The sequence below is a fragment of the Trachemys scripta genome, chromosome 8, assembly GCF_013100865.1.
Source record: "Trachemys scripta elegans isolate TJP31775 chromosome 8, CAS_Tse_1.0, whole genome shotgun sequence".
Lineage (NCBI taxonomy): Eukaryota > Metazoa > Chordata > Testudines > Emydidae > Trachemys > Trachemys scripta.
This window is the reverse complement of record NC_048305.1, coordinates 80,157,049-80,175,860: the sequence shown is the minus strand read 5'-3', so window position 1 is coordinate 80,175,860 and position 18,812 is coordinate 80,157,049. Positions and strand designations below refer to the sequence as shown.

At 39.6% G+C, this 18,812-nt stretch overlaps 2 protein-coding genes across 3 annotated transcripts in view; one reads left to right on the top strand and one right to left on the bottom strand.

Moving 5' to 3' along the window:
- MCOLN3 (mucolipin 3) overlaps window positions 1–8,847 on the bottom strand; it is a 24,398-nt gene extending 15,551 nt beyond the window's left edge. The window contains exons 1-3 of one of the 2 annotated variants that reach the window (XM_034779016.1): window positions 8,479–8,847; window positions 4,799–5,028; window positions 2,899–3,066 (exon numbers count right to left, since the gene is read on the bottom strand). In XM_034779016.1, the coding sequence (XP_034634907.1) occupies window positions 2,899–3,066; window positions 4,799–5,026 (396 nt within the window). In that variant the 5' untranslated portion in view covers window positions 5,027–5,028; window positions 8,479–8,847. The remainder of the gene's footprint in view (window positions 1–2,898; window positions 3,067–4,798; window positions 5,029–8,478) is intronic. The other variant, XM_034779018.1, reaches the window with a different exon arrangement.
- Window positions 8,848–10,771: 1,924 nt separating this feature from the next.
- Window positions 10,772–18,812, top strand: part of DNAI3 (dynein axonemal intermediate chain 3) — a 57,261-nt gene continuing 49,220 nt past the window's right edge. The window contains exon 1 of the mRNA XM_034780086.1: window positions 10,772–11,366. The gene's annotated coding sequence lies outside the window, so the exon portion shown is untranslated. The remainder of the gene's footprint in view (window positions 11,367–18,812) is intronic.

The window sequence follows — 18,812 nt, the reverse complement described above, 5'->3', positions numbered from 1 at the left end:
TTCAGATGCAAGAAGTGAGGTTCTTACCCACGAAAGCTTATGCTCCCTATACTTCTGTTAGTCTCAAAGGTGCCACAGGACCCTCTGTTGTTATTTCTGTGTTTTCTTTGGAGGCAGATCCTGGGTTGCACTTAAATTCAAAAAGTGATCTTGTGCTGAAAAAGTTTGGAGACCACTGGTTTGGATACATAAATGACAGAATCATTGGTGGGAGGAGAAGGAAGGAAGCAGGGGTGGGGGGGGGGGAGAAGAGAGAGAGAATATATATGACTGTGCAGCCTGGTGGTCAGAGCACTCACCTAAGAAGTGGGAGACCTGGATCTAATTCTCCTGCTCCACTGACTTTTTAGTTTATCCAGAGTGGAAAAGTCCCACATCAGAATATCCATAGTTCAGCGGTTAGAGCAGTCACCTGAGGTGACACATCCCTGCTCAAATCCTCTCCCGCCTTTAGGTGGAGTGGGGGCTTTAACTAAGTCTCCCACATCTCGGATGAGTACCCTAATCACTGGACTAAAAGCGGAGGCAGCTGGTCCTGTTCCTTCTCCTCTACTAGCCCCCACCCCTTTGCCAAAACAGCACAGGCACCTAACACCAAGAGATGGTTTGCAGCTGAAAATCCCAAGCAGATGGAGGCATCTCCCTGCAGCCCAGATTTTGGCACCTATTGCCAAGAGAGGGGCAGGGCTCAGCGCACTCCTCAGCTTGGCACCTCTCATTGGCTATTTTAGGCAAGGAGCCTCCTGGCACACTGGCTTTTTGTGAATCCCATTCTGAGACACCTATCACCCTCCATTCATTGCATAGGGACCCCAGGTGCCTAACCCAGGCTTTATGAATCCCAGTGATTTTTCTAAGAATCTAAAAGATAAGCATGGTGATGCAGAGCACCACCACACCCAAGTGTCTTTGTGAATCTAGCCTTAGTGTGGACACAGAAAAACCTTGCACTGGGTAATCCTGATCCGCCTCCTGTCACTGCCATGTATTCTACACTTTTAGCCATAAGCCTCTAAAACATCAAGCTCTCAGGAAGCTTTAATATTGGTTCATATTGAAAAGCCTGATCATGTTTGATCATCCAGTGTAGGAACTGGATTATGTATTGTTCTTTAGACCTACAGAAATGGCTGGCCCAGGTAAGTTACAGATATCAGGGATATCTATATATCACAGGGATAAACAGAATTGGGGTGAGGTACGTATTACTACATAATTAAGAACTAGAAGACCAAGGCAAAAAAAGATATTTACTGTAATATTTGCTTTTGGAGAGCATGGTCAAATATAAATTAAATCCACGACACTGAAACTTCAGAGCATACAGACACTGACCAATACCCCGTTTTCTTCCCCCACTCCCCCTTTGGGGTAGTTCACTTTTGAGATGGTGAGAGACCCAGCCTGAGTGTTTTACAGGCATAATTTTCACCTTTAAAATGAATTGCAGGTGCAATTCAGAGTATTTGTGTTGCTATATCCCCATTTAGCACCACCAAGGTGAGGTATTTAGAGAGACGGGTACATGTATCGGGGCCCATAATTCACTTCTGGGTGCCAAAATGCAAACATATTTGAATGTGATAAGGGGAACCTCCTGTTTCAAAGTGTGGACCATTCTATCTAGTTGTCCCAAAGGGCAACTGTACCAAAAGAAATTGTTTAGTGACAAGCATTCCTTGTAGCATTTAAATATGATGAAAAAGCACTATAGTCAAATGTAAGTTATCAACTCTGTTAGAGAAGCGATAGGTCTATTTGCTTGTATTGGAAAAACAAGTGGAGGCTCTCAGCCAGTAAGAAGTAGAGCCACAGAGTTATCTCCAGTGATTGGAGAACATAGCCGCTCTCTTCCCCAGCTCACTACTCCAATTAAAAAACAAAAACCAATTGCTTTTCCTCTAGTCTCCACAGAGGAAGAATGATTTGAATCCCTCCCCATCATCTTTTATTCATCCCCAAAAATCTTAGAGACCTGCTACCAAAATTCAGATTCTCTCCTAGATATATCCCCACATGTTTGCTTTGTAGATGGCTGGATAAGACTCCCTAAAGAATGAGACAACATTCATCCAGATGGGCTGCAGCTGAATGACAAACTCCTTTCCCCCAGACTGAGTTTACCACTTCCCCCAGTACTCATACTTTGCCCAGCAAGCCAGAGACTAGTCATGAAATTCAACTTTTGTCTCCTTAAATAGTGAGGAGATACTAGTTTTAAATTGAGGAAGTCTCCTCCTTCATACCCATTTTAATTCAACTTCAGCATGAAATCATTCCCTAACTTGAAGAAAGAGTCAGCTGGGAGACCAGGTCATCTTAACACCAGCTATAGACTAATGGATTTAGTTGAATTTACAACGAAGGACAGTAGTATTACTACTATATAGGACATAATCTACCATACAATTCTAAAGTGGCACACTCCACTTATGACTTTACATTCGTAGAATATCAATCTGACCAATCCTATATCATTGTTCATAAAGAGCTCAAGATTTGGCAATAACGCAGAGACATGACAGACTATTTAAAAAAGTCTACTACTATTTGACTTTGTAAAATTACTAGATACTTAAGTTATGTTAATGACTCCACAGTTAAGAGTACAAGTCTCTGTTCACTGATACTCTGCCCTCTTAATTTAGAAAATGTCAGCGTTCTCTCCTGTCAATTCTCCCTTTCCAACACTCCCAAAGAAGTTGGGAAACGGGAAATTCTTCCAGCTTTTAGCTCAATTTCTTTCTAAAGAGACCAGTTTTATTTCAGTCTCACTTTTTCTGAGACACCAGCTTTAGATATTTTGCAGTTTTGTGAGATTACTTGATTTAAGTTACATTTACAGGTTCTTTCCTACACCTTTTTATGTATTAGACATATTGCAATGGAAACTTTTACCTGGTTTATTGCAAAGAAGATCTGGTCATAGACATCTGTTTGTGTGTATACAGCATAGGTATCATCCATTCTCTCTGTATATCCTTTCAAGAAGAGGTGCTTGAATGCCACAGTGTTCTCCTCCTTGAAGGCAACCACCATTTGATTGCTTAACCCAAAAACTACTAACTGGGGGCGGGGGGAGAAAAAAAGAAAAATGTTTAAAAGCCAATTTTCCTTTGGAACTGCAAAGGCTTACAGTAAAGCTACCCTCCCTCTTCTGCACAGAAACCTCCTCTGGACAGCCATGGCTGGATTAGACTATTACTAGAAATGGAGCTCACACTGCCAGCTGTTTTTTGTTTGTTTGTTTATTTTGGGGGGATGGGGGGCGGAAGACATGTTGGAAATTTAAACTCCTCTCTAAAGAATGCATAGCCTAGAAGATCATTCCTTCAGTGTAGGTACAACCGCCTCCTGTGTTTGGAAAAAGTCATTTCCCATCCAGATAGAGGCCGGTCTAACAGCCCTTTTTTTTTTATTAAATAAAGGGGGTGGGAGAAAAGGGCCATCCCGTCTCCTATCCAAGCTACAAATGAGTCACTACACATGTTTTGACAGTCATAGTCTGAGGTTATTTTGGAAAGCATGAAATACCAGAGCGACTCAACTCAGAATCAGCTACAAGGTATAACCAAATTGAGCTTTCTTTCAAGGGAAGAAAAAAAAAAAGTCATCACCCTGGGATGATGTAGAAGAGGAAATGTAGTTGTCTAACCTCTTGCACTCAGATAAAAGCGGCATTAGCACAGCATTCTGCAATTACCCAAAGCAGCTTTTAAAGAGATATTAGAAGTGAATTAACTGTTCATTAAAAGGTTTTGATTAGCTAGCACAAGATCCTGTTGACAAGTATTACCCTGGGGAAGGAGAGAGACTTGTAGAAGAGTTTTATATAGACTTAACAGGAGCCCAGAATTCCCTTTAGTGGTTTTACTGCCAATTAATAGAGAAGAGACTTCCAGGAAATAAAACGGACAGTCACTGGGCTAAAGGAGGATTTTGCAGCCCTGATGTTCCCTGGAAGAAATTTCTACATGAGGATAACTAGATTACCAGTAATTCTGGCATTTAAGAGTGCATCATCTCAATTGATCACCCTAGGGCTACACATGTAAACACACTAGTGAGAAGATGAATAACTTGAACTCTTTATCATGTATGGGCATGTTTCCCCTGGAAACAGTGGCTCAACATTAGTTTACTTCCAATTTGGGTCCTCCCATGCCCAATTTCTAGCTACTACAAGAGGAAGACAATCTGTGTAACACATAGCAGTAAAAGTAATATTAAAAAAATACAAAGTAGAGCATATATGCACACAGAGCCCACCAGGTTTTCATCAAGGAAACCAAGATTCCTGGAATTCACTCTTGCAGCCTGTGGGACCATTGTCCTCCACACTCTTGCTTTCACAGCAGAAAGTCACTAGGTTCTGCACTCTATAAGCAGAAATTATGGAAGATCTTTGGTTGAAGACTAAGATAGGGGAGGAATTAGCGCATAAGACTTCTCCACAACAAAAGGAGAGAGTCAGATAATGACATTTTAGTCAAACAACAAATGTTTGGTCTAGCAAACTAAACTTTAAAGCTGGATGAGAAGGAAAAGATTGAGAGAGTACTTAAATTCTACCTAAATGTGTGTTTGTATGTACGTTTGCATACCTCATTCAAAATTCACAGTGAACATACCACGCAACGTCTACCATATTGCCAAGGCTTCCAAAGTTGCTTATCAAGAGAAGCCTGAGTTGATACTGTTATGTTGTGCCACAGCAAGTAGAATATTTATCAGTTGCCTTCCTCCTATCTTGTATCCATAGAGTGAAAAAAAAGCCCCAGCTCCCGAAGTAACTCACCTGGATGGTAACCATCACTATTTTTAGAAGTTGAATCCCAAGTTTCCAAGGTTTTCTGCCCCGGGCCCAAAATTTCTCACAGGGGTTCATGAAAAAAAATTTAAGTTTCCTTCTAAGTTGGTCTTCCAAAAGCAGCTCTCGTGAAACAGATGGGTGTCGTTTGTAGCTGTAAAGATCATCATCATCAGGAGAACTGCAGCTGCTTACAACCACTTCAGCATTTTCCATTTCTGGAAGAAAAAAGCCATTGTGTAAGTCAATTGGAAAAATACAGTAAACAGCAGATCACTTTTATTACACACAATACTTAAGATTTTAGTCTACTGATTACAAGCAGGTTAAAGATATTTGCACTCTACATTGCACAAATAGCAAGACATATATCGTATGTATTCTTTAGAACTACAGCAATACCTAGGCTCAATTAACAAAGTTTTGAGAAGCCATTGAATTTGGAGATTAAAATATTAGGACCATGATTTACAAGTGACATTTTTGTCCCTTTGGATTACTGAATTGATTGCCAAAAAGCTCTATTCTTCCCTCACCAAAACCACAAATATGAGATAAGTTTTAGACACAGAGGGAAAATCAATCAGGACATTTGTAGTATGTCATCAGCTTTTAAGGGTACTTGTTATCTACCCCTACATCTCCAAGCCTGCTGTCTAAAAAGTAGAACCAGGCCAAAGGCCAGGACTAATTCTTTCAAGTTTAAATGACCTATAGCATTTTCAAATGTCAATTCTCCTTTTCACACAATACAGATAACTTAGAGGCAGCAACTGGTCCAAAAGTAAGATACTGCTACTGTATTTTCAACTTTCATGGTTTTATCTTGAGTCTGACATTTAGTGTTCTAGAGCCCCAGATCCTTAATCAGATTACATTTTTAAAAAGAGTTGTTTGTTCTTAAAAAAGAGTGCCTAGCCTTTATGGTTGCAGAGAAAATCTTGAGAGCATTGATTATGTGCATATTAATGGCTCATCAAAAAGAAAGCAAATAAGGAGGACCCAAAGTTGCGGAGGGGTTAGTGAGGTTTTTAATCTCATGATTTTGCAGGGCCTGACTCATGATTTCTGAATGGTTGGAGTGGACAGTACTATAATAGGACCTAGCATAAATGCAGTGACAGGACTTTTTTCTGTTAAGCTTGCTAAGACTGCAGCCAAAGATGGTAAAGAGCATCAAGCAAATGTTAGAGAGAAGAGAAGAATTGAACAGATTAAATTCTTTATTACATTCTTCAGCACAAGAGCTTCTTACTGTGGTATTTTGGAGTCAAAGTGAAGAGCTTGTAAGGCTACACTCAAAAACATTTTTGTTCTAAATAGGTCAACAAAAGGACAGAATTTTGTTTCCATTAAATTGTGAAATTAGATTTGCTTCCCCTGTTCTTATCTGAGTTTTGAATATACTGGAAAGACATTTTAAATAGACAAATAAAGTTTTAAAGCTACATGTGCTAGAAAATTCTCCTTCATTCACAATTTATATCCAATATCCAACTGTAAGTCATTAAAAATTCATTTCTCCTTCAGTTGTTGCACGAAGTCATTGTACTCAGCTGTATACAAGGGTCTGCATGGTATTAATTCTCCAGAGAGCATGAGAGTACTTAAAGAGGCCTGAAAATCATAGTTTCTTAATGTTGAAAATTATTACTAGGACCGACAATAAAGGTATATTTAAAACTGCTCATTATAATTTCCCGTTTTGAGGACTCTTATTGCTGCAGGTTTTAGTGTACATGATGGATTCCAATGTCCTTTAACAAAATTTGTTTTCAGAGTAGCAGCCGTGTTAGTCTGTATCCGCAAAAAGAACAGGAGTACTTGTGGCACCTTAGAGGCTAACAAATTTATTAGAGCATAAGCTTTCGCGGACTACAGCCCACTTCTTCGGATTTGACATTTCTTAAATCTTACTCGTCTTGGCTTAAAGGCAGTATGTCCTCCTTGTCATACAGGATTTTCGGTTTCTGTGGCCAATTAAAATATATATATCTCCTCTCCCCCACAGACATTTTTAGAACAGAGTAGGCCATACTCAATTACTAACAAATATTTTTCACTCTATTAACTTGCAGGCAAACCAGCAGTGGTACCGACACTCAACAAGCTTATTGCATTGACACCACACACATTTTAGATCAAACAATCATACCTTCATAAACAAGCACTGCCAGAGTCTCTCCATCTCCCACACTATCATAGGTAGTAAAGGAAGTTACTTTAAGAACTCCACTTATGATTTTGGAGGTCATAAACCAATTATAGCGGGTGGGGGGAGGAAGCATGGCTAGAAGAGTAATTTTTATTCACCCTTGGTTATATTCAAGGCTCCATGAGGACTCAGAGTGGGAATAGTTCTCAACACACACACACACACACACACACACACGTTACAGGTCTGCTTCCAGCAATACAGGTCATTTTATTGTTGATGTTTTAAGAACATGTTGCAGGCTTCCATCTCATAACCACCACATCCAAAGTCCTGGGAAGGATTCTATAATAGTTAGGGGAATACATACTGGGGCCTGAAATTCTCTTGATAATGCTACATGGGTCTTCAAGCAGGGGGCAGATCTTACATAAGGTCTGAAAAATCAAGTATTCCACACATAGTGCCATTGACTTCAATGAGAATGATACATTGGTAGAGAGAGCAGGACTAGCTAATCAGTACTACAATGCCCAGAGACACAAGAAGCAATTAGAATTAAAACTCTGACATAGCTTTGGATCTCTCTGTATAGGGTTAACTCAACTTCAGTTTCTTTTTAATGAAGTATTAGGGTATTTAAATAGTAACAAACTTTTTCATTCTTTGTACTTGAAAACTTTTAAGAGCAAAGTCCATAGGCCTATCATCTAGGATGATCTCTGCCAAGTATTTTTATTCCAAGTCACCAACAAGGTAGCCTTACAATAGATGACTGAAAGTGCCAACACACTATAAAAACCCACAGGTTAAAAAAACGTTATAGCCATGAACAGTTGTAAGGAAAGTAACATTTAGGAAATATTGTAGGGTTTTTAGGCACAGTTTCAACAGCACCAACACTATTACCATAGAAACAGCTTTACTTAGTTAGCTAAAACCTTTCCTTAAAGCAAAAAAAAGGAAGCATATCAAGTCTGATCTATTTGCAGGTAATTTTAAGGAATCACTCACTTTGGTATCAATGTTTAAAATAGTTAAACATTTCAAAAGTTAACAACTCATGTTTCCCAAAGCTTCACTCAAAATGTGGCAGCCTGGCACTCTAAAGAGACTATACAATGTCATGGATAAATGAAGGAAGGAAATTGTTCCCCATCTCTACACCCTAAAGGTAGCTTCACAGAGCCTTTCACTGCAGAGTTTTCCCCAACCTCCTGGGAAGTGAGATGTCAAAGGGGGACTGCGCACAAACTGACCTTTTGGAGGATAACAATAGAAAAACTGCATTTCGCAGTCTGCTCCTGTGCCTTTCTCCTCCATGGCCGCTTAGCTATTTTCCCCAGGGCAGCACCACCTACAGAAACTGATATATTTACTTATTTAACAGTAGCCCTGACACATTATTTATATAACCTGCCCCTCGGCAAACTACACAGGGCGATCTTGTTAGCATCTCTGCAAAGTGCAAGGACACCTGATGCCAATAGCCCGTGCGCGTCAACCCACGTACCTACAGCAGCCAGCTGGGAAGGTGCAAATTGCTCTGGTGAGAAGGCGTCAGTGGGGAGTTGGTTTCATAGCCGCATACGCACCTTTCCTGGCCTGTGGCCGAAGGAGACAAGTGAAGCGAGGAAGCGTTGGCGTCTAACAGCAGCAGAGCCCAGAACCTCATCTCACGGATTAACTGATACTGCAGCAGCACTAGCGGCACGTGACTGCCGCTCAGCTCCTCCAGCAGCCTCCTCCCACTGGCAGACTGAATTTCATTGAGGTCCGAGTCCTCCTCGCTTCGGTATTTTCCCTCTCTTCATCTACATCATACCAGATCCCCCAACCTGCAAACAATAGTCCTAAAAACTACTGTGTGATGATCCGAGCCACAGATCAAGTTGCTGCAGCACTTACAGTCCTCTTCCTTATCTGTCACTTTAGAAGAGTAGGAGCCTATTTTAATCCTTCTTTCTCTGGTCCAAAAACGCTATGCAGACATAAAAATCATACGCTGAAAACAAACCTATATCGGTACTTATACTTTAGCGTTACCAATAGCATGTAGGTAATCAACAGGGAAGATTCTAAATAAACACCTGTTTTACTCGTCACTATTATAATGTTTACTTTTTGCATGTCGTTCAGCCTAGACACTCAGAATGAGTGAAGTCATTGTCATTTTTGTTTATCATCCGTTTCCTTTTCAGAGTCTCAGTAAGCTAATGTGTGGGGGTGCAAACACTGCAGGGAAATGTTTATTTGTATAAAATTTGCATTGGAATTGGATATTATTCAATAAAATTGAATGTTTCTATTGATTTAGCTTGTTTGTATACAACTTAAATTTGGGGCCAAATCTGAACTGAAGTGTTACCTTAAATATGCTTTGCACAAAGAATAATGTTTACTATAGTAATTATATCATTTTTCATGCTGTAGTAGAAGGGGTTAAAACACAGGATATGTGGGTTGTTTCGTTGATGTTGCCACTAACTTCCTGTTTGACTTTGGATAAGTCACTTGCCCTCTCTGTGTTCTAGTTTCCTCATCTGAAAATGGGACTAATAATCCTGGTCTATCTCACAGAGGTATGGTGAGGATTATTTTCTAATGTTTGTAAAGTGCTTTGAAATTGTTGGAAGAAAAATCTTATAAGAAGCGCTGAACTTTTTATATATATATATTCCAAGAAACCGTATATGTGTGTGTGTATATGTGTATGTATATATATATATATATATATATAGTTTCTTGGAATGTAATGTCACAGACAGACCGTTACACAAGATGTTTTGGAATATTATGTATGTACTGTAATACTAGTTCTGTGTGTGACTGGATTTCTCCCCCCTCCCTCGTGTTCCTGGTTTGGAAGAAAGAATACACTATGCTGTAATTAGTTTCATCTGGATCTTTTAATAAAATCTTCATCCTCCAGTAACAAAATCATAATTACGAAGAGCAGTCTGCGTGGGGTGGGGGAGGGTTGAGCTATGCTGAATGACTTCTATTGACTATAGCTCTGCACAGGCACTCATCATAAACATCAAATCTAATTAACCTATTAAAGTTATTAGCTAGACTTCAAAGAGACAATAAGCCTCTTTCCCGAGGATCAGTCACTCCCGAACTAGGATACAAAAGATCACTTTGGTACAGCTGCCTACGGTGAGGGTAGTTTCAAGAAAGAGAGAAACTACCCTAAGAACGTGGGAATAGTACTGATCTACCTGCTACCCCCCTTACCCAACCTGCGGCAGACTCCGTAGTGGCAAGAAAACTTTTCCTTTATAATTACGGGGGGACAACTGGGAAAGTCAGAGGCAGTATCAGCAGACTTAAGAGAGATTAGGACCCTCCTGGTTGTGTGGAAAGGAACAGAAGAAAATGGCACTCCTGTCCCCTAGGTGGTCATTATTATTGTATTGCAGTAACATCTAGAAGGCTCAATCAAGGGCCCCATTGAGCTAGATGCTGTACACAGAACAAAAAGATGAACCTTAGCCCCAAAAAGCTTACAATCAAGTAACTCAATCTAAATTATTCTCATGCTTCTCCTAAAAATATGTAAGACCAGCACTGAAGGAGGGAGATTTACAAACAAAACCAAAACAAACTATCTCACCAAAGCAGCTAAATTCCCATCCCTATCTAGAGAGACTCACAACAGCCTTAAAATGACCCCAAATCAAGGAGAACCCCCAAACACGGGAGACTTTCAATTTCGGGGCCTGGAAGGGGGGGGGTGGAACTGGGACATGAGCTGCTTTGGGGGGAGAGTGGCAGCTTTAGCAACCGAGGGGGAATCTTGACACAGTTGTAGAGGCTATGTCGGAAGAGCTAGCACAAAAGCCAAGGTCTTCCAGCGGCAGCTTGTGGTTAAGGTTTTTTGGGGTGTGTGTGAAGTGTCTCCCTCTCTATGGATAAGCTTTGGGGCAGCAGGTCCGTTCTCCCTGTCTTCACCTTAAACACAGATTGCAGGGATCTGATAACCATCCTTCTCCTCGCAGCCAGGTGCCTATACCCCACGCAGGCCTCTCCTTTGCTGCACTGAATAGCCAGAGGAGCCCACAATGCGCCCAGAACAGACTCTTTCTTCATCCTCCCCAGTGAAGAGACCGCAATCCCCAGCATGCACTGCTCGCTGTCTCACACCAGTGGCTACGAGAATGGCAGCGCATAGCATGCTGGGAATTGTAGTATTCTCGGTATCGCTTTTAGAACAGAACTCGTCTCTCTCAGCCAATCGGGGCTCCCCTGGCAGGGGGCGGGTTGAACTCGAAGGCGCGTATTGCCTGATAGTATTGTCAGTCCCGCTTGTCTCTCGGCCCTAGCAACTGAAGCATCCTAACGACGCCTGCAGCGTGGAGCACAGACCCCAGAGCGGACCCCTGATCCTGCAGGCAGGTAACGGGGGCCGGGGGCAGACGGGGGTTCTGGGCGTGGAGGTAGCAGCCGAGCTCAGGGTGATCATCTGGGAGCACAGAGGGGTAATCACAGGGGCAGGGTGACCCCCATCCCCACTCAGTGAGAGACACCCCACTCTCAGCCGCTCGCCCACCAAAACACTCACCACCCCGGTATGCAGCACGCAGCCCCAGCAGGGCGTGGGAGAAAGGGGAGGGGTAGGGGAGCAAGGGGCTTAGAAATGGTGAGGAGTGATTGGGATGGCAAGAGAAAGCAGTGAAGCCAAAAAGGAGACAGAGGAAAAAAGGCCAAATCAGCAAAGAAAACATCTTTGAGAGAGATGGGGAGAGAGAGATTTTAATTAGCATCTAAAATGAATGACAAAATATGGCCTAAGGAAAAACATAAACACTGTTAAAAGGGGGTGGAAAAGAAACATCAGGATAAAGAGGAGAAAGGAAAAGGTGGTATTAGGAAGCTTGCTTTGGGCGATATTTTGAACCTGTGATTTAATCTCATTTTGGTGGTTTCTAGCAACAACCACCACAATGTGAAAATGGTCCTGACCTTGGGACCCAGACCTAGCCTCCACTTGGACACTACAGAATTTATAACATAGGCCTGTTGTACAGATCACCCTCATTTTCTTTTTGAAAAATTGCAGTGTAGGCAGGGAGATGGCCTGTGTGCATTGCAGACTCCACTTAAGGCACAAATGCACTGTCCACACTTCTCAAGATGAACATGCAGGGACCTGTAGATTTCCATGAGCATCTCTGCTCAGAATAAAATGGAGTATTGCATGCCATGGTCTGTAGTCTTAGCAAAGACAGTACCTACAAGATGGCTGAAAATCTGATCAAAACGGAGCATGGCATGCTGAAACCTGTAGTCAGGATTCCTTGTATTCTCTGGAATTTACCTTGGAATCCACACTGTGCTGCAGGATTGTGCTCTAGAATCTAAGATTTTATTTTAAAAATATTATGTTTCTAGTCCTGGTGGTTGCAAAGAAAAGCTTGAAAATGTTAATCAGATGTAAGCTAATGCATTGCAGTCTTCCTGAGACTATAGACACCCAGAAACCATATCTCAGAGATGTGTACACTGATCCCGCTTCCCAGTGAGATGACTGAGACCTAAATATGACATTTTAAATGTCAACATTTTTACATTGCTGATAATTTTAGCAGAAACATCTAACTCACGTTCCTCAGTCTCTAACTACCTCCCTATGTCCTCTCAGGTGGCAAAGCCCATCGAGCACCTAGTGAGGCCCTGATTCAGGAAAGCATTTAAGCATATGTTTGACTGCTGTGGAACTACTCACATGCTCAGATGCTTGCTTGGATCAGGGCCTCAATTGCCAAAAATTCTAGTTTCATTCCAAACAACTTCTGTAATGCAGTTATACATTGTCAGTTCATATATTTGGAGACATATCAAAAACTGTGTAAGGCAGGTTACATCACGTTAATCAAAATAAACAACACAAGGGCTTCTGTACAGATCTGATCATTCTTAGCTGTTACTGTTAACAAATGTAGCTTTCTCTCCCCCCCAGACAGAAGTGTGCTTTTTAAGTTGCCAGTGTTCCTTTAATTTAGATCTGGTGACACAGACAACAAAATAACAAAGTATGTTTTTGATACTTTGCTGGTACTGTTTTGTTCTGTAGAAGTATATTTGATGATTCTGTTTTTTTAAATTGTAATAAATCAGTTTTAAATTAGTAATATACACAAACATGACCTTAAGTGGTTCAATTAGGCCACTAATTAATCATTCTTCCTTCTCAGTTTAGACAGGATCCCTTGCATTGCTCATAACTAATCACCTTTTTCTTTCTGTGGCACCCAGCAACTTTGTGGATTTGTTTCATAACTCTAATTTTTTTGGTCCATTAAACAATTCAGAGAACATTCTGATCTTCATTTTTCTTCTGAGAGTCTAAGGTTCAGGACTGCACATCGGTTCCATGATGCCAATTAATCTGTAAAATATCAAACACAAAGTTGTCAGATGATGTCTGCTTGGACATTACCAGTTAATATATGATCTTGTTCTGACAATTCGTGCTGAAAATGGACTCCTCATAGTTTCTGAAAGATTTTAGATAGTAAATTACATGTATCTGTGGACATAAACAGCCCACAGATAAAATATCTGGTTTATTTAATACTGGGGTTTGTATATTATATTATGTTTTCAATAACTATTCTTTGTATAGATGTTTTGTACATTCTGCTGTTATTTTCCTAAACTTAGGAAACCAAATATGGAGATGTCCAAAGTAGAGACAAGTCCTGAAAATGTTTGCTTTAGCTTATACGCTAGGACCAACAGGAGACCCTAGCATAATACCAAAGTGAATGTTATAATATTTTAGAGACTTTGATTCATGTCAGCTACCCACGGAGGCTCATAAAGGTTAAGGCCTTGATTCTCCACTGCATTGCACTTTGTACAGTCACATACCTCTGAGTAATATGTTGCCAAATCAAAATGGTAGCATTTTACATCCACTTTGCATAGATGTAAATGGTAGGGGCCTGGTTCTGTTTCCAGTGACATCTATAGAAGTTCTGCTGTTGAGTTCAGTAGGAATAAGATCAGGCCCTAAGAGCGTCCTAACTACAGACAAATGTGTGCCTAGAGAATGACAAATATTGAGTCAGAACAGATGTATTGTTTTTGAGATTATAAAAGAAGGCTAATTAGATTTTTTTTCTAACTATATTGTAATAAATGTATGTCCATCTGTCTCCCAGCTGGTACCTAAGCGGCCTCTGTGGGTTCCAGATTTGATCCCCATCACTCAACTCCATTACATTTCACATTCCCACCCACCCCCACAATCTTCCTGCCAACCCCTCACTTGTCTGTATGACCTCTCACTTGTACAGAGGATAAAGGGGAAAGAATTAAGTAAACTGGAGAGATTTTTTAAAATTTATTTTAAAGAGATTTGTTTGTGAACTCTTGTTCTCAGCACAGTAGCTTTAAAGTCAAGCAAAAGAATGGAACACAGGGATGTCTTATACATTATTATGCTTTGTAAGTTGCTTTCTTAAAATAAGTCATCTGATTAATCTCAGATATTTCAGTGTTTCCTCTATTCATGTGACTTATGGTTTTGATTACTCACTAGAAACAAATCAAAATTTCCAATCTGGATTTATTTCAATACTGAATAAGGAAGTGGTGAGGTAAGGGAATGTGACTGTACTAAATATTCAATGGTTCATCTTGCCCTCCAATTAATTTTTAGAATTACTGTCTGCTTTGTTTGTGTTGGAAAACATTCTCTCTTTCATCCAGGGGCTTCAAGCTTCTGGCTCAAGTTAGAGCAGCGACAGGATCCCTTTGTGGGATCAGGACCACAGACAGTGCCAGTGGGCAACAGTTATTTTAAATTTACAATGGTATGGATCAGTAGTGATTTTCTGTGTGTAAGAAAATTGATCTGTATACTTGCATTTGTCAATCCTGTGCCTTCCTTTATGGTGTACCATGTAGAATTTTTTTGTAGGGCTGTGCTTGGAGGTTTTGACAACATTTTCTCTATATTTTTAGCCAAATCTTTAGCATAATATGCCCATAAAGATAGATTACCTTTCTTCTTGGCTTTTGGAGCAGCATGCAGTCATTCTAATTAGACAGTCCCAACACATTTTTCAAAACACAGAGGTTAAAATGTGTCTCAGAACTGTAAGCTAAGCACATTACTCAATGCAAAGCCTGGGTTCAAGAATATAGATAGGCAAGAATCAATGAGTACATTTTATGCACAACATAAATATATTTCTAGGAAAGCAGTTGGAAAGTGAGTTTAGTTGTACATTAGCAATCTTCAGTAGAAATTATTATGGACAAGTTTCATGATATCAAATTAAGATTGAGTAAACATATGGTAAAACCTTGAATCCTTCACTTTAGAGTCATTCCATGTAAAATTAGTAAATATGTTTCTTCTCAGAATGTGATTCAATTGTAAGTCTTTGTTAATTCTCATAAAATGGGAGCTCCCGAACTGCAGTGGTTTCAGAGTTCTGGAACCTTAACCCATCTTGTGCGAGTGCGGTTATGACCAATGGTAAAAGTAGGTGGTTTATATTTATACAACTCATGAATGGATTTAAGCAAGGGGACCATATTTGCACTAATCAGTCATGATTAACAATTTCTTAAATGCAAGTGTTGCCCATCACCTATCATTCCCATGCTCTGATAAAAGAGGAAAAATAGATTATTTCTAGATTACAGTTTTCTAGTTTGTTAATGGTGAAACAGAAAATGGGGATGGTGGTGGGGGGAATCCCAAATACTGTAAAAAAAAAATTACAGTTAAGCCTGACCTGACTCCCATTGAAGTCAATGACAAAATATATATTGATTTCAGTGGCAGCTGGATTAGGCCCCAAATCTAGAATAATAGATGACCAGTTCTACTTCTCTTTGCTAGCAGCTGCCTCCAAATTAAAATTTTACATGTTCTGGCTGTGTAGAGGAGAATATGGTATTTGATTTCTTATTCCTTCTAGAATGATTTAAGAGTAGTGGCATAAAAAAGAGAAGCACCAAGTTTCTCAAGGTGGGGAGGAAAATAATTAAAGGATCATCCTAACTTTTAGTTTAAATTACAAACACACACATCTAGACTTATTTCTTTTAATGTATGAACTAGGGCTGTTGATTAATCACAGTTAATTAATGTGATTAACTAAAAATATTAATCGCAATTTAAAAAATTAATCGTGATTAATTGCAGTTTTGATCGCACTGTTAAACAATACCAATTGACATTTAATAAATATTTTTGGATATTTTTCTACATTTTCAAATATATTGATTTCAATTAACACGGAATACAAAGTGTACACTGATCACTTTATATTATTTTTATTACAAATATTTGCACTGTAAAAATGATAAAAGAAACAGTATTTTTCAGTTCACCTCATACAAGTACTGTAGTGCAATCTCGATCATGAAAGTGCAACTTACAAATGTAGATTTTTTTTGTTACATAACTGCACTCAAAAACAAAACAATGCAAAACTTTAGAGTCTACAAGTCCACTCGCTCCTACTTATCGTTCAGCCAATCGCTAAGACAAATAAGTTTGTTTACATTTATGGGAGCTAATGCTGCCTACTTCTTATTTACAATGTGACCATAAAGTGAGAACAGGCATTCGCATTGGACTTTTGTGTCCGGCACGGCAAGGTATTTACGTGCCAGAGATGCTAAACATTCGTATGCCCCTTCAGGTGTCAGCCACCATTCCAGAGGACATGCTTCCATGCTGATGATGCTCATTAAAAATATAATGCGTTAATTAAATTTGTGATTGAACTCCTGGGGGGAGAATTGTATGTCTCCGGCTCTATTTTACCCGCATTCTGCCATATATTTCACGTTATAGAAGTCTCGGATGATGACTCAGCACATGTTCATTTTAAGAATACTTTCACTGCAGATTTGACAAACGCAAAGAATGTGAGATTTCTAAAGATAGCTACAGCACTTGACCCAAGGTTTAAGAATCTGAAGTGCCATCCAAAATCTGAGAGGGATGAGGTGTGGAGCATGCCTTCAGAGGTCTTAAAAGAGCAACACTCTGATGCGGAAACTACAGAATCCGAACCACCAACAAAGAAAATCAACGTTCTGCTGGTGGCATTTGACTCAAATGATGAAAACGAACATTCGTCGGTCCGCACTGCTTTGGATTGTTATCAAGCAGAACCCGTCATCAGCATGGACACATGTCCTCTGGAATGTTGGTTGAAGCATGAAGGGACATATGAATCTTTAGCGCATCTGGCATGTAAATATCTTACGATGCTGGCTACAACAATACCATGCAAACACCTGTTCTCACTTTCAGGTGACATTGTAAACAAGAAGCGGGCAGCATTATCTCCTGCAAATGTAAACAAACTTGTTTGTCTGAGCGATTGGCTGAACAAGAAATAGGACTGAGTGGACTTGTAGGCACTAAAGTTTTACATTGTTTTATTTTTGAATGTAGTTATTTTTTGTATATAAATTCTACATTTGTAAGTTCAACTTCCATGATAAAGAGATTGCACTACAGTACTTGTATTAGGTGAACTGAAAAAAAACTTTGTTTTTTACAGTACAAATATTTGTAATAAAAATAAATATAAAGTGAGCACTGTACACTTTGTATTCTGTGTTATAATTGAAATCAATATATTTGAAAATGTGAAAAACATCCACAAATATTTAAATAAATGGTATTCTATTATTAACAGTGTAATTAATCACAATTAATTTTTTTAAATCGCTTGACAGTCCTAGTACAAACCATTTTAGGCTTCTTAAAATACCATTTTTAATTTTTTCCCCTGGGGAGTCTCTGATATTGTTTTATTTTATTTAAATCTCACCTACATTCAGTCTCAGGTCCTTTGTAGTGAATATGCTATCTGGCCAAAGAACGCTGGAGGGAGCTCCCTTTAGGGCTCATCGGAGTTGTATCATGGCCCTCCCTCTGCCCCATGATATGAGTGCAGGGCCTTTCTTTTATTACTATTAATATTGTGGTAGCACCCAAAATATACTAGGTGCTGTGCAACCACTTATGACAATATGGTCCTTGCCCCAATTATCTTACAGTTCTAAAAACTAGTTTCAAACTTATATGTCCACGTTATAGAGACCTGTGGCACAATTACTTATGCTTCATTACTTATGCTTAAATCTTCTGGTTGTTCACTAATAATATCTGACCTAAGAAAGCCTGGACCAATCTGGTTGTAAAAACTGCTAGTTAATTGGATGCTATGTGTATGTTTTCCACATGATGGTGCTGCAACTGTGTTTCATGGGTTTTTTGTTTTGTTTTGTCTTGTCTTCCCTGGCTCATACTGCTAGTAGGATACTATATTTATGTCAGGCAGAATAGACCCTTATTACAACCTGTGATCTCTGCTATTCTAATTGTTTTTTAATATTATAATTTTCATTATACATGTAAAAAGCTCAGTTGGACTATTTCAATGGAAAAGAAGACAGAAGCAGAAAGCTGTTTTCTTGTGATTCTTTTATTATGATATGGTGACCACTCTGAAGCAGAAAAAAAGAGCCTCTATACTTCTTTCCTAAACCCTCTCCCCTCCTTTGTGAGGGAGAAGTGGGAGGGAAGAAGGAGAATGAAATAAGCCAGACGGCCAATGGTTGAGCCTCCAGATGTGTGTAGAGAATAATGAAGTCAAAGAAGAAATGTGACTGTATGTTGTAACTAATTGTACAGTTGTTCAAGTTTGCCCTTAATGGTGTCAAACTAAAAAGTCAATTGAGACAAGTGGCCAGTTATTCTGGATTTACAGTGGTGGGAATGAGAACAAAATCTGGGCCTACAGCTTTTTCACACATTCAGCCTCATGTGTGATTTATGGATATTTTAGGTTGAGG